The 14,450-nt window shown below is 53.4% G+C and overlaps 8 protein-coding genes and 1 non-coding gene across 9 annotated transcripts; 5 read left to right on the forward strand and 4 right to left on the reverse strand.

Annotated features, from left to right (window-relative positions):
• Nucleotides 1-59: 59 nt before the first annotated feature.
• On the forward strand, nucleotides 60-1,020 carry BO97DRAFT_397413 (class I SAM-dependent methyltransferase; the record flags this gene model as incomplete). Its single annotated transcript, XM_025694135.1, has 2 exons — nucleotides 60-231; nucleotides 316-1,020. The coding sequence occupies exons 1-2, from the start codon at nucleotides 109-111 to the stop codon at nucleotides 1,018-1,020; spliced, it is 828 nt and encodes a 275-aa protein (XP_025548006.1). The 5' UTR covers nucleotides 60-108.
• On the reverse strand, nucleotides 956-2,023 carry BO97DRAFT_408097 (uncharacterized protein). The gene is made up of 2 exons (XM_025695779.1): nucleotides 1,512-2,023; nucleotides 956-1,407 (listed from the first exon to the last, which is right to left on the reverse strand). Exons 1-2 carry the CDS (start codon nucleotides 1,920-1,922, stop codon nucleotides 1,051-1,053), a joined length of 768 nt encoding a protein of 255 aa, XP_025548007.1. The 5' UTR covers nucleotides 1,923-2,023; the 3' UTR covers nucleotides 956-1,050.
• Nucleotides 2,024-2,203: 180 nt separating this feature from the next.
• Nucleotides 2,204-3,565, forward strand: BO97DRAFT_397418 (putative integral membrane protein). Its single transcript, XM_025694136.1, has 4 exons — nucleotides 2,204-2,413; nucleotides 2,486-2,967; nucleotides 3,050-3,183; nucleotides 3,244-3,565. Exons 1-4 carry the CDS (start codon nucleotides 2,234-2,236, stop codon nucleotides 3,477-3,479), a joined length of 1,032 nt encoding a protein of 343 aa, XP_025548008.1. The 5' UTR covers nucleotides 2,204-2,233; the 3' UTR covers nucleotides 3,480-3,565.
• Nucleotides 3,566-4,647: 1,082 nt separating this feature from the next.
• On the reverse strand, nucleotides 4,648-6,111 carry BO97DRAFT_397422 (putative endo-polygalacturonase; the record flags this gene model as incomplete). Its single annotated transcript, XM_025694137.1, has 1 exon — nucleotides 4,648-6,111. One exon carries the CDS (start codon nucleotides 6,109-6,111, stop codon nucleotides 4,648-4,650), a length of 1,464 nt encoding a protein of 487 aa, XP_025548009.1.
• A 317-nt stretch (nucleotides 6,112-6,428) lies between these two features.
• On the forward strand, nucleotides 6,429-8,152 carry BO97DRAFT_472800 (putative MFS transporter; the record flags this gene model as incomplete). Its single annotated transcript, XM_025700172.1, has 6 exons — nucleotides 6,429-6,448; nucleotides 6,542-6,707; nucleotides 6,759-6,985; nucleotides 7,040-7,118; nucleotides 7,169-7,642; nucleotides 7,709-8,152. 6 exons carry the CDS (start codon nucleotides 6,429-6,431, stop codon nucleotides 8,150-8,152), a joined length of 1,410 nt encoding a protein of 469 aa, XP_025548010.1.
• Nucleotides 8,153-8,304: 152 nt separating this feature from the next.
• On the reverse strand, nucleotides 8,305-9,049 carry BO97DRAFT_397427 (DUF3759 domain-containing protein). Its single transcript, XM_025694138.1, has 3 exons — nucleotides 8,943-9,049; nucleotides 8,715-8,864; nucleotides 8,305-8,639 (listed from the first exon to the last, which is right to left on the reverse strand). Exons 1-3 carry the CDS (start codon nucleotides 8,953-8,955, stop codon nucleotides 8,470-8,472), a joined length of 333 nt encoding a protein of 110 aa, XP_025548011.1. The 5' UTR covers nucleotides 8,956-9,049; the 3' UTR covers nucleotides 8,305-8,469.
• A 2,375-nt stretch (nucleotides 9,050-11,424) lies between these two features.
• Nucleotides 11,425-11,498, forward strand: BO97DRAFT_t228. Its single transcript has one exon. It is a non-coding gene; the product is annotated as a tRNA-Asn (tRNA).
• A 685-nt stretch (nucleotides 11,499-12,183) lies between these two features.
• BO97DRAFT_408101 (uncharacterized protein) lies at nucleotides 12,184-12,859 on the reverse strand. The gene has a single exon (XM_025695780.1). The coding sequence runs from the start codon at nucleotides 12,678-12,680 to the stop codon at nucleotides 12,390-12,392; it is 291 nt and encodes a 96-aa protein (XP_025548012.1). The 5' UTR covers nucleotides 12,681-12,859; the 3' UTR covers nucleotides 12,184-12,389.
• A 550-nt stretch (nucleotides 12,860-13,409) lies between these two features.
• Nucleotides 13,410-14,424, forward strand: BO97DRAFT_408102 (uncharacterized protein). Its single transcript, XM_025695781.1, has 3 exons — nucleotides 13,410-13,640; nucleotides 13,709-14,090; nucleotides 14,148-14,424. Exons 1-3 carry the CDS (start codon nucleotides 13,514-13,516, stop codon nucleotides 14,371-14,373), a joined length of 735 nt encoding a protein of 244 aa, XP_025548013.1. The 5' UTR covers nucleotides 13,410-13,513; the 3' UTR covers nucleotides 14,374-14,424.
• The last annotated feature ends 26 nt before the right edge of the window (nucleotides 14,425-14,450 follow it).

Genomic DNA, 14,450 nt, shown 5'->3' on the forward strand with positions numbered 1-14,450 from the left:
AAAATGTAATCTCCTCCTTAATATATCCATCAATGCCAGCCATTCGTTCAAGCCATTGCCACCCATCGACGAGCGAAAGGAAGGAGGAGTCTTGAGTCTTTGACCACCATGGATCCTTCCGTCTGGTACCGAAGCGACTTTGGCCCCCGATTGACGCCTGCGTCTCAGTTTGTCTTCAATCGGTGGAGTGGTATCGCTGACACTGACCTTCCTGCGCACTTGCACCGTATCGTAAGTTGGTTTCTGCATCCACGTTCCACTCTGCACACCGGCTGACATCAGAGCTAATCACCCCACTCCTCGACTAATCTGCAGCGTGATCGAGCCTGGCCCGTGGGAAAATACCCCTGCATCGGCCAATGGATGTTTCTGCTGCCGGGACTGGCAGCCTTTCCCGAATTCCCCTCGATTCTGCACCTCGTGCGACAACCACAGGCCACCGTGCTCGACCTGGCCTGTGGACTCGGCCAAGACCTCCGCCTCCTGGCAGCTCACGCCGACGGCGCCCCAACGGAGCGCTGGTGGGCGATTGACCTCGAACCCCGCCTATGGGAATTGGGCTACGAGCTGTTTCGCGACCGTGATCGCATGGCGGCGCAGTTTGTGGCCGGCGACTTTCGGACCATGGCCGCCACCGCTGGATCGCCCCTGGGCCCCCTTTGCGGCTGCGTGGACGTGGTCATTGCGAATCAGTTCATCCACCTGTTCGACCGGGCCGATCAGCGCGAGGTGATCAAGCGCATTATCGCGCTCTCGAAACCAGGCACGATGGTGGTGGGATTTCAACAGGGCCGGCGACAGCCCCGCGAGGATGCGCGACCCTGGGGCACGATGTTCTTTCACAACCGCGACTCATTTGTCGCGCTGTGGGAGTCGATCCAGCGCGAAACTGCCACGGAGTGGACCATGCACGTGCGCGAGGTGGATTTACTACAGAATTGGGGCTTGCAAAAGGAAGACGTGGCTTGGATGCCCGCGGATCAACGCGGGTTGGAGTTTGTATTTGTACGTAGCAACTAAGAAGAACAAGAGGGGCGAGAAACAACGAAATCACTTGGATTGGAACGCGGGGAGCAACTCCTGAATCAGTCCGACTGTCTCGGGGATGCGATCCACAAACGGTGCGCAGTGGCTGCACTGCATCTCCTTGACAGTGAATTCCTGCTGGGTTTCCGCGATCATCCAGTATTGGGCTTCCTTGGGCACTGCCTTGTCCGCCGCCGTGACGATGAAGGCTAGTCGTCCGGCGTAGTTGGCGTCGGCCCAGCCCGGAGCAGGCTGAGGCGAGAAGAAGGCCAAGGTCGAATGGGGTTTCAAGTGGGAGTTGAAATCGCCGAGCAGAGTCTGGTCGACCTCTGGAGCGAAGTTGCCGACCGGGTCGTCGACAAAGTTGAGTTGTGAGGAGGGCTAATGTGAAAGAAACCATGACTGTCAGTGAGCGAAACCAAAAGGCGGGAGACAGGGAGTAAATGGGCATGGAGGGTGGAAAGGATGAAGCATCGCCAACATACGTTATCAAGAAGGATCCAAGGAGGGAGATCTCCACCCTGGAAGCCGGCGCAACTGACACCCTCCGGGACCAAGAAGGCAGCAAGGAAAATCAACCCTAGAATACCGCCAGCTTTGCCCTGCTGCTGTCGTTCCACCTTGGATAATCCTCGAGCGGCCGATGCACCAGGCATGCCGGCGTACGAGTGCATGAACAGCACCAGGTCCTGGCCTTCATCTTCAACCAAGGTCCGCAACTCCTGGTGAATGGCGTCGCTGTCGGCTTGGCAGTCGGCCGTGGCAGGATTGGAAGGATCCAGCGATGGATAGCCTGCCAAGTGGGTGCGATAGCCGGCTTGATTGAGGGCAATCAAGAAGGGCTGGTAGAACTCGGGCTTGAGCCAGGCCCCGGGGATAAGGACAACGGTCGTCATTCTGAGGGTTCTAGGTGGCAATGGCTATGCAGTAGACACGGAGATGGTGGAAATGAGAAAACTGACCGTGAGCAGGAATGGGTTCTGTATTTGAATCTTGGACCGTAGTATGTTGTGGTCCCACGGGGGGCCTAACCCGGCCCTAACTGAGCCTTGTTCAGTCCGGATGACCCCTGCTCATTGTCCCTTTTTGGCATCGGTCTTACGTGGGGGACAAAATAAGCCGTCTTTTTATAAGACCCGGAGATCCCGCTCGAGCACTGCCTGCCTGTCCTTCTGCTGATCGAGAGTAGTAGTACTACTACAGTATCATGGATCTCACCCCTCCAGCAGGCTTGGATCTGTCCGAGTCCAAGCGTCCTGAGCTGTATGGAGCATACTCAGCCACCTATGCCCTCGCCCTAGTGGCATTTGGCCTTCGTATGTTATCTCGCACGCTGATCTCCAAAGTGGGGCTCTGGTGGGATGATTATCTGATGTGTATCGCAATGGTAAATCCTCTGCTTCCTCCTGCTTACATGCATCCCTCCCCGCCCCCACCAAGCATGCACTGACCAGACCAGCTCACCGCAACGGCGAACTTTGCGATCATGATCGACTGGGTCAATCATGGTGTGGGCCAGCACATCTACCTATACGGAATGCCGGGGCTGCATCACTTCCTCCTGAACCTCTTCGTCGTCGAGATCCTATACACGCTGTCGATCTGCTTCACCAAGTACTCCATCCTGATGTTCTACTGGCGTATCTTCGGCATGAGCAACATCCGCTACCCGATCTACCTCATTGGCTTTGTCGTGACCGGTTGGGGACTGGGGGTGATCTTCACGACCATCTTCCAGTGCCTCCCCGTCCATGGCTTCTGGGACAAGACCATTCCCTCGCACTGCGGCGTCAATGTCAACAACTTCTTCATCGGCAACGCAGTGCCCAACATTCTGACCGACTGGGCGCTGTTGACGCTCCCGTTGCCTTATATCTGGAAGCTGCAGCGAAGTGCTTCGCAGAAACTGGCCCTTACCGGCGTGTTTGTTATGGGTGGATTGTACGTTCATCCTCCCCCAGACATTACCACCACCGTCGGCCCTATTGAAGCTTCAATGAACTCATCACTGACCGGGAAACAGCATTTGCATCATATCGATTGTGCGCCTAGTCATCATGCTGAACGCGTACAAGGTGCCCTCGCTGGACGAAACATGGGTCTTTGTCGGTCCCTCAAAATGGACGGCGGTGGAGACGAACATCGGTATTGTGTCTGGTATGTGGTTCAATTGCACTACTCTCCATTTTCTACTTCTAGGCTAACCACGTTGGAAAGCATGTCTGCCCTCGCTTCGACCAGTCCTCACGTTCATGAAGCAGAAGGTGTCCAGCACAAAAGGGTCCCGAGACGAGAGTCTGCAGGAGAGCTACAAGCGATACGGGAGTCTGCATTCGAGCGGGAAGCGAGGCAAGCGACTCGGGGATGAGGACGAAACGGCCCTGACCCTAACAGCTATCTCGGTGCGGACCACGCTGGACGTGGAGGCCTCGTATCCTGCGGTGGCTCGGTAGGGCTTCAAAAATGGCTGGAAAGGTGTGACTTAACGCTGTATATATTTGTTCGAGGTATGTAGACATAAAATAATAGAGAAGTCCAGATTCAACCAGCTCAGTCTTTACAATACGACATTAGATATAAGGAATAAAAGAAGAGTATCTTTGATTCCCCGGCCGCCTCATTAGCCGCGCCTGTCTTTGTGATTTTATTCTTTTATTCCTTTTGTTTGCTTGTTCTTCTCTCTAGAGTGACGACGACATCGTGCCCGGGGCAGAACCACCATTACCTGCAATCAGTCCGCCACAAATTCCACTTGCCATATTTGTGTCTTGAGAAACAGGTTATCTCAGTAAGAGGTCACAAATCAAACGAACGGTGTCGCGAAAGCGATACTAGCCCGAAGGAGTTCCGGGCTCCCCGATAGGAATTGATAATGATTGTTGTGCACATAGGGCCGCGCCGCGTGAGCATAACCTGTCTCAATGAAGAACCGAACGTGGATGCCATAGTTCGCCACGGCGCCGAAAGGGCTGCTGGCGGGAAAGGGGCAGTTGCGTCTCTTGCGATCACGTCGCCAGACCGTTTGGCATATGCGCGCCGCGACCTCGCCCCAGGTAGTCGTGTAGGGAAGATCGGCAGGCAAGTGGACCGCCATCAAGCGGCCATACGGGGGATTTCAGTCGCGTGATGCTCACTGAGAGTCCGTCGAATAGGATAGTCTCGGACTCCATGGCAGGAACGGCAGGTATGCCATGTTGGTGTTCCGTTGCCATTGCTTCAGTGTGCGGAAAGAAGCGGAATGAATAGGTTTGGTGGGTGTGAAGAGTAACGCTGACAAATGTACGCAGCTAACTGTGTATTTGGAACACATGTCTTGGAGAAGGTGTCTATTTATTCCTATGCTTTGGAGGAATATTTCTGTATGTTGAGAGCAGAACACCGGTATCACTGCAGGCAAATTCCAGCGACTGAGGAGCTTCACACAAAGCTAATGGACTCGATCACTAGTTTGCAGTGAGGCAAACTGTTCCTGCTGGCCTAAGAGCTTGTCCGCATATCCGGACTATTTGCAGGCATCCAAGACAGCTAACGACTTTGACTATTTCTTCACTTGGTTCTCAGACTCACTAACCACATGTCTAAATAGTCCGACAACAGGTTCACCATGCAGTAGACTCTTCTTCAATTAGACCTGATAAACCTCAAACCTCTGACATGCTCGTTGACAAAGAGTGGCACAAAGTCCGAGACCATATACCACCGGGGCTTGTCCATCTCGTCATGAATAACAGTATTCCCGATTCTCAGATCTTCAAACGTGACATTCTCAACGCCTCTGGTCCGATCATACCCCAAGATAACAGAAGGATTAACAATCTTTGACTCCTGCATATCCAAGCAGACATCTCTGAAGACGAGATTCCGTATTGCTCGACCCGGCGCTGTCGTCCACATCGCATTCTGCATGATTCGGATATTCAACAACTGCCCGTGGGTGATCCTCTCGACCCGCACGTCTTCAACCAGAATATCATGAAAAAGATTCTCATCCGCAACATTAATCGCGATACACCCCTGATACCAAAGCTGATGCTCCTCATGGTCAAGGATATCCACGTTCCGCACCAGCACGTTCCTCGTGGTCTCGGGCCTAGACGGACAGCCGTGCGTGCCCATGTTAATCGCATGGGCAATATCCGGCAGCAGCACACAATCTTGAATGGTAATATTCTCGGAATCCCCATACCAATCCCAACGATGCGAATACAGCGCGATACAGTCATCCGAGGTGCGCAGGAAACAGTTCTCAATGACAACATCCGACGAGCAAAAGAAGTCGATCCCGTCCCCATTCCCGGCCGACGAGAAGCACCGGTAGCCCGCGACGCGCACATGGCTGCATTCGCCGGCAGACAAGCTGAACCCGTTTGCTCCGAGGGAAGTCACGCCTTCGACGAGGATGTGGTCTGCGCCGCTCATGTGGATTGCGCCTCCGTGTTCGCGATGCACGTAGCCGCCTACGGGCCCGAGGATGAAGCCATGCCCGCGGATCGCGGCGTGCGAGACTCCGATGAAGTTGATCCGGAAGTCGATGAAGGCACCGCCCGCGAGGTAGATGGTTTTGCCCCCGGGGACAAGCAGGTTGACCCCGTCTGTCAGCTTTGAGTAGGCGCTGCCGTTGTTGAGGCCCGGCCCGAAGTACCAGATATCGTCGGTGTCGCTGGACGGTGCGTCTGTGTCGATCTTGTTCGTGAGGAGGTGCAGTGCTTGCCATTTGCTGCCGTTTAGCTCGAGCATTACGTCTCGGGGTTGGTCGAGACGGAATATTATGGTGGTGGCGTTCTCTACCCGAGGCTGGATGTTGAATGACCGAGGTCGCATAACGGCTGAGTGTACGGTGCTGGCAGTGTATGAGACCTGGACTCGAACAGGGACACTCATATCGAAGGATGCCACTCCCACCGTGTGGCGCTGGAACGAGTTACTAGATGTATCAACGTTTGCTACTTCGACCGCGTATACAGCAATGTCTTGCCATAGTTGCTCAGGATGGTCGGCTGCTGGCTGGACTTTGATAGAGAAGTCTGAGTTGATCGCGATGGATGAGGGACGTTCATACACTTGAATGGGTGGAAGCGACGCCATTGACTCTACCCCTTGGATGATTGACAGTCTTGGCAGTCAATGCTCTGTTCATCCCCGTAGTTCTACAATTAATGCAGTTGAAGGGCAGCTTGGCAGTGTCGGGGCCCGGTGCAAGTACCGGACTCTCTCCGGTGGCTGGTGCTTGTCCCTGTTATCGTCCGGAGCTTTCCCCGTTCATTCCCCGCAATTGTCTGGGGTAGATGATGGTATGGTCTGATATCACAGTCACTACAAATACCTTAGTCTAAAGCTTGTCAGATGGTTGCTATGGATCTATCTTCAACCGGCCATCACATTCTACTCGGGAAATGACAGCAATGAAGGCGGAAATGGGAGCGTCTACTCATCACGAGGAGCTAGACGGCTCCAATGAACAAACAGCCCATGCTACAGCCCTGGAGAAGCCGGACCCTCACGCGACCGACTCGAGCACTGTGCTTGACGAAGCCACGAACAAACGCCTCTTCTGGAAAATCACTCGCCGGATCCTGGTCATTCAAGTCATCACCTATTTCTGCCAGTCTCTCGACAAGGGCATCCTCAACTATGCTTCGATCATGGGAATCAAGGCCGATGCACATTTAGTTGGACAACAAGTAGGTCTTTCTTGTCGTGATTCCGACTGTAACCGCTGACCGGTCCTCCAGTACTCATGGCTGGGGTCAATCCTTTACATAGGCATTCTCATCGGCGAGTATCCACAGAATATCCTGTTGCAGAAGCTTCCCTTAGCAAAGACCCTCGCCGTCAATGTGTTCATCTGGGGTGCTATAGTGTCCTGCTCGGCGGCCGCCACCCGATTTGTCCCTTTGATGGTGGTGCGATTCCTGCTGGGATTCTTCGAAAGCTGTATCCAGCCGGCGATGATGTTGTTGTGAGTCTCGCCTTTGCTCCGACCCTTGCCTCTGTCCCGGGCTAACTTTGACAGAACATCCATGTGGTATCGACGGGAAGAGCAGTACATGCTGAATTCCATTTGGTATTGTATGAGTGGAGTGCAACTGATGGTATGTCATGTTCACTGTAGACATCATATCTCGAACTAAGAAGCCCCAAGATAGGAGGACTGCTTGCCTTTGGAGTCTCCCACTTCACCGACGGGGTCATCCGGAACTGGCAGCTCTTGTTTGTCGTTCTGGGCTGTGCCACATGTGTGTGGTCGGTGTTCATCGGCATCCTCCTGCCCGACACCCCATATTCAGCCAAATGCTTCACGGAGACAGAGAAGATCCTCATGATCGAGCGCGTGCGGGAGAACGAAACGGGGATCGCCAATCGGGAGTATAAGAGGTACCAAGTGGTCGAGGCGCTCACGGATCCATTCGTGTGGTGCTGCGTCCTCCTCATCACGGTGGCCAACCTGGTCATCGGCGGCCTGGGCGTCTTCTCGAACCTGATAATCGAGCAATTCGGATTCACCCTCCTCCAGACGCAGCTTCTGAACATCGCGCAGGGGGCGTGGACGATCGGAATCATGGTCGGATCAGCCTGGACATCCCAGCGAAGCAAGCAAACCTGCGTCGTGATGATCGTGAGCACTCACCTTGCCCGAGGATTACAAGCCAACGTCAACGCTAACACTCATACCACGCAATAGCTATGGACCATCCCCGCCATCGTCGGCACAATCATCATCCTCGTCGTGACCCCTTCCCCCTCCAATGCAGGCGGCATGCTCATCGCCTTCTACTGCACGCAGTTCTTCCTCGCCGAGGGTAACCTCATCATCTCCCTGGTGACCTGCAACATCGCGGGGCAGACGAAGAAGGGCATCACGATGACAATGGTCTTCATCGGCTGGGCGGTGGGGAATCTCATCGCACCGCAGATCTTCCAGGAGTCGGACGCCCCGCGGTATCTGCGCGGATTCCTGGTGCACATTGTGATTTACGGCGTGTATCTGTGTCTGGTGGTTCTAACGCGGGTGGTGCTGATGGCGAGGAATCGCGCCAAGATGCAGCCAGGGGCAGCGGTGAATCATGAGTTGGCGTTTGAGGATCTGACGGATCGGGAGAATCCTAATTTTCGCTATGTGTATTAGTAGTTTCTTAAATTAGTAGCAAGCCGTTTGTGTGCGCAATTGAATACTGTGCGTTAGATCTGGAATCCCTGCGGCAATCGACGCGGGTAAATTCCTTCCCGCCGGTGTCGGAGCTGCATCGGCATCATTGATACACGTCCTAGCATCCGATCGCAATCAATCATACATAAACAAAACTTCTACGACAGAGATACAGTAAAAGCCATCACCATCACCTGGCCCACCTCCCTTTCACAAGAGCGAAGCACTGAAGTTTAAGAACATATATTCATTCGGATTGGATATCTCAATTCACAAAACAATCGACAGCAACCAGCTTAGTAGTCGTAGTCGCGGCGGGAAGCCTCCTCCAGCTGGCGCTCAGCCTGGCGCTTGGCCTTCTCGCGGTCGATGAAGTCCAGGCCCTTGGTCTCGATCTCACGGTCGATGAAGGCACCGGCGAAACCAGCAAGGAGCTCCTTGGCCATCTCGTGGTTCTCGGGCTTGCCTGTATGTGATGACGATGATTAGAATACTGTTTGTTGGACAGGTAGGATGGGAGGGAATCGTGGGGAGGACGTACCGTTACGCTCCTGGTGCTCCTCGTAGGCCTTCATGGCCTCGAAGGAAGCGGCACCGGCGATGAGCTCGTGGCTGAGCTTGGCCTGGTGCTCCTCGGAGCCGTCGTAGTTGGCGAGCTGCTCGTGAGCCTGGTGCTCGTCACTGCCGAAGTCTGGAGGAAGAGAGAGGTGTTAGCGGGTGATGGTTGATTGGGGGCGACAGGTGTCTCAGCAGCTCAAAATTAACTTACCGAACCAACCCATGATGATAGTTTGTGTGGAAAGTGAGGTAGAGAGATAGAGAGATTGTTGATGGATGAGGGAGAAAGAAGGGCAGGAGGGGTGCGAGAGAGGGTAGATATATGTTTTTTTTGGCACCGCCTCAAACCCCCCCTGAAGGAGGGGGAGGGGGAGGGGGGGGGGAAAGGTGAGGCGGTGATATCATGGAGGGGCGCTGATCGAGTTGGGTTTCAGACCTTCAGCAGCAGCTCAACTGCTATTCTGAGCGCCATCGGAGACGGTGAAAGTGGCTGAACGGTCAAAGAAACGCTCAGAATAGCCATTGCGCGTGGCAGAGACCCCCTCCAGCCCTCCACCGGCCGCCAATTGATTGGGAATTGGCAAAGCAAGCTAAGACAAGACAAGCTCCCAATTCCATCTTGGCGGTTATCATTGGGTCCTGGGCAAAGCCGTGGCTGAGCGCGTGGGTCAGTCCCCATCAGCAACCCTCAATCGGTAACCTACGAGTCGGTCACCACCAACAGCACTGGCTGCAATCTCCCCTGAAACACTCACTATTCACTAATGATGATGCAATTGCAGCCACATCTGTAGCACCGCCACATCTTCTCTCTCCATTGAGCACATTTGTTGTCATTGCCGTCATTTGCTCAGAAGATCGGCAACGAGCCCGCGACTCGATCATCGACTTCACCGTATACTCCCGGACTCCGTACTCCGTAGATACGAGCAATTCTCCGATTATCGACCGGTAGGGACTCTAGGGAGGGGGATCGACATACGCCAGATCAGCCATTTTCCCGACAACCCCTCTTGCAATGGGGCCAGCGAAGCGGTGTGGAAGCACTGGAAGGCATGGAAGACTACTGCAAGCGACGAGCTGCATCCGCCCCATGGAGACTGTGGCTTGGCCTCGTCGAGTCCAGAACTCCAGGCACACTGACTTGTACAGGACATACAGTACTTGTCAATCTCGTTCTTACGACCTTGACCCCTCCTTCCGTGACGACGGTCTAAGACCACTCAGATAGCGGTGTATCGCCCTATCAGGCCATCAAGATGAGGGGCATCACTGGCCAGAGTTCAGACACGGCAACTTCAACTTCAGCTTCAGCTTCAACGTGGCCACTTCGAAGCGGTCAAGCCCCAAAAATGGATCCCTCCCCATTCCCATCGAATTCGAGCGACTATCTATCGACTATCGGCTCGAGCCACAGAGGGTCTGGTCTGACTGCCCCGCTTCGCTGCCCCTCACTAGCTGTTACTACAGTGACCATGCGGAAATCGCTCATCAGTGCGATGAGGGGAAGTGAAGCTAGGCTGAGCTGCGCTGTAAGGACTGAGGACCCTCGGGTACAATACTCTCCGGACTGCCTCACTTGGTCGAAATCGAAACATTAACCTCGCATATAGCATGCGGTCCACTGCGGTGGATTAGCGTATCCTGACACCTCGCAGTGATCGTCCCGTGTGCAGACTGCAGTCCGCGATGCACCTGCAAATAGGCAACGGGAAATGTGGTATGATCAATTGGAAACTCATCGGGCTTCCTTTACTGTGGTAATTTTCACTTTTCGAATGACTGCATAAGCAGATGCACAATATGCACGATGCCTTTGGCAAACCTAGAGAAGAGCTTCATGGGTTCCGAGCTCAGAGGCTTCCCGCAACAAGCTCGGAGAGCTCCAATGCGAGACCCGCGATTGATGGCGTTGCAGAATTGTAGGGCATACATACTCTCTAGGATCGAGTTGTCTGTCACCGTGCTCGAGTTGTCTATTAGCTTCCCCTGGCGGAGTCTAGTATCTGCTCCAAAGTCGCATTTCCAGAGGGACTTTTCCCTTGCCATGCGATCCGCAATCACTTTGGAGCGCGACCAGTTGGCAGCCGCGAGAGACCACTGCAATTGTCGCATTGTGCTATCATCATCGTTTTGATGGTTTGGTAGACTTGCCTGCTGAGCGCACAGTGCTCCATCAACTCCCAGTCGATCTGGTCATAGAACAATAGGACTCGCAACGTATAGATAACTGCCACACTTCAGGCTGAGGCGGACGCACCTGGCTCTTATCTTGGTTGAGTCTAATGACATTATATGTCTCACAAACAAGTATATTCTGGTACTAACTATCGAGCGTTCCAGAAATGTCATGGGCTGGTATGTACTCAATGCATGTCCGGACATTCATTCCTACTTGGTGATGACACTGCCTCCCCAGCATATCCGATGCAAGATATATAGTGAAGACCAGGTTTAGTCCACTGTAGTTCTCTGACAAACGTGGGGTCTACCCACCGCCAAACACACAGAAATCTAACCAGCACAGTCTCACTCACCTATTCCAAGCATAAAACCCCGGTCGGCCGCGGTGCAAACCTCATTGCGTGCCTGCTGTGTCCATCACGAGAGTGATAGATGGTAGCAGTCCATTCCGTGCCCTCTACTCATCATGACGATATGTTTGGCAGGCTTACTAGTTTTCTCAACAAGTGGTCTGGGTGGCGCAATTGGTTAGCGCGTACGACTGTTAATCGTGAGGTTGAGAGTTCGAGCCTCTCCCTGGACGCTTCTTTTTTCGTTCACTTTTTGCCCATTCCGACCGTCCCTTTCTTCACACCCACTCATTCAAATCACAACCGTGCCTACTACATACATTACTCGAGCGGTGGCTCGCTTTTTCACGAATTGGCCCATACTATGTCGTATTGCAAGTCCCCTAATCAATTTTCTCGGTTGTCGAACACACGAGCTACAAACCGCGCTGCTAACATTATCTCGACATCTTTAAGGACGATAGCCTTGACTTGGCTCCGGATGCCTCAGGCTCGTTGACTTTACTGAGATTCCAAGTGCTGCGGCATCCTGAATGTCACAACCTCAGCCAGAAAACTCATTGTCCATATGTACCATCTATCCTCGTGATGTGGCAGACACCCCGACTTTCTCCAACATAGTAAACAGAAAACCACCGTCAAAGCATAATCCGATTATCTCTGGAAGACACCAGAAAGAGTACAGTCCTCCTGGAAAGTGTGAATCTCAATTTAAGAGTATAAGAATAGCAAGCCCATAACAGCTCTCGCGTATAAACCCGCCACGCTGGATTAAGGGACAGGTACAGGTCAACTTAATCTCATAGCTACCATTGTCAGACAAGCAACAACCTGATTGAAGGCTCTTCGACCTCAGGACTCTGGCGAACTGTCGATGTGTGGCTATAGCGGGCGTTATGACATGCTGATATAGCTTGGAGACTGGCAGAGAAGACACACATCACAATAAGCATAAATGTTTGTGATACGAGCAAAAGTAAATGTCGATTGACTGGTCGCATTGTCACAACTGACTCGTTAATCCGCCAACATCCGGGGGACACTCGGACACCGCGGCCGAGACGATAGACATGAGTAATCACGGTTCCCCTGCCGGAAATTAACGATCCTACTGATCAAATCCATTATTGACCCAAGAGGTGCTGTTCATGTTGCTGGTCTCCGAAATTCCCTTCTGAAGCCGCAAACTCAATTCCAGCAGCACGCAATTCAACCGCGGACGACAAAGGGATTATTTCCGGGTAATCTAACCCCAATATCGATCTGATTAAGGCCATAGCCAATCGGACACCAAGTAACTCCACCGCGATCACGATCAGGGTCAATGCACCAATCACTGAGGCCGGGGATCGTCCCGGCGGGAGAACCGGCGATGTTCGATGTTTGACTGTCAGCAGCCACCAACTTCTGGTCATCTCGCTCTTTCGTGGCCCTCGGTTCGTTGCTCCCGTTAATATAAATTCGTAGACTAGCGAGCCTGGCTCTGCGTGCCGAAGGCAACGTCTCAGCCGGGTCCTGTGTAAGCAATAATGTTCATTGGACACCACTCTATCGAGCAGGGATCGAGAACGAAGCGGCGCAAGAGACGGTTCCTGGTTGAATTGCAATCGGCCCAAATATGACTGGTCCAGCCAAGGCTAGACGAGATTGAGCATGCAGGGGTAGCCCTCCTTTCGGAGATGTAACTTTTCTTTCTCTCCGTCTCTTGTCGGAGGACTGGCAATGCCCTTGAACTGGGAGATTCGTGTGAGTAGGAGCTGTCAAATCTGATATGCGGATCCAAACGCTCATCTTCACGGCTGCATGAAGCCGTGGTTCGAGTATATAACAGAACCGAGCTTGGACACTGACTCGTGTGATAGATGTCTAACATCCCGTAACTTGGCGTGGCAAATCCGAATATCCCCCGCGCAGCACAATCAACGTGTCTAATCTCACGCCAAGAGCCCGTGGGAGGCAATCCATAATCTGCCCAACCCACCATCCACCCCACTCTGAGCGACAAGGTTCATACGACTAACCCTCTCCTACTGCCTCAAGTGCTTACTCTCGACCATGCTGTGTGGTCTATCACATGGACCCGGCTCGAAAGAGGCCACGTTCTCACCGTTATTGGATAGCTCTGGCTAGCCAATGCAAAATTGTTCGGCCGGTAGAGAATCATAAATAACGGCGCACCTGCCCCTGCAACGCCGTTGAAAACGAGTTTCGCAACAGGTCAAGAAACAACACACCACACTCATTCACAATGGGCGACGCAGAGGCACTTCCCGATTACGTTCTCGACCCCAACGCGGTCCTGAAGGACAAGGATGCCGCCTGGAGATATGGCGCGCCCCCGGACTATTCCAACACTCGTGCCGTGTACGAGCGCAGTATGTTGCCCTGTCATCTCGCTACCAATAACCGTGATGTTGATTAACTGTTTCTTTGTCTTCTGCAGCGAAGAAGCAATCCCACGAACCGGGCAGCCTGCCCAACCTGGTCGAGAACCTCGTCAAGAACTGGGAGATCGAGGCCTCCTTCAAGACGTCCCTGGCGGACTGGCGCACAATCGACCACGAGAAGTACCACGTCACGCTCAACGGCGGACCCCCATTGTCCGGCGAGTACATGCTCAAGGTGGGCACCTACAACGCCCTCCTCACCCCGAGCGCGTACTACGATCCGGCCCACAACGACTTCGAGATGAGCCACAAGAGCTTCAAGCGGATGATGCCTACCTTCGCCTGGGAGGTGACCGAGGTATACAGTGGCCCCCCTGTTGTGGTCTTCAAATGGAGACACTGGGGAGAGATGGCGAGAGATTATGTCGGACACAATGAGTGAGTAGTTTCCATGCAAGGATTCCTGGATAGTAGCTGACAGGGAATGAATTGCAGCAAGGGAGAAAAGGTCCGGATCGAGGCGCACGGCGGCCCGATCGATATCCAGGGTATCATTGTCGCAAAGGTGAACAAAGCCCTCCAGTTGGAGCAGATCAACGTCTGGTTTGACCCACTCGACATGTTCCGGCAGATTGCGCGCGGCCGTGAGCAGATCAAGGTGGATGATGCTGAGGTGCCCTCTGGCTGCCCCTTCACCGGTGGCGCCGCCGCAAAGGAGTAGAGTTGACAAATGACCTTCGTGTTGTGTACTTACTAGATACCTTGTTCCATGCCAATATGATGTAATGATTAATTTTG

Source organism: Aspergillus homomorphus (genome assembly GCF_003184865.1).
Source record: "Aspergillus homomorphus CBS 101889 unplaced genomic scaffold BO97scaffold_43, whole genome shotgun sequence".
NCBI lineage: Eukaryota > Fungi > Ascomycota > Eurotiomycetes > Eurotiales > Aspergillaceae > Aspergillus > Aspergillus homomorphus.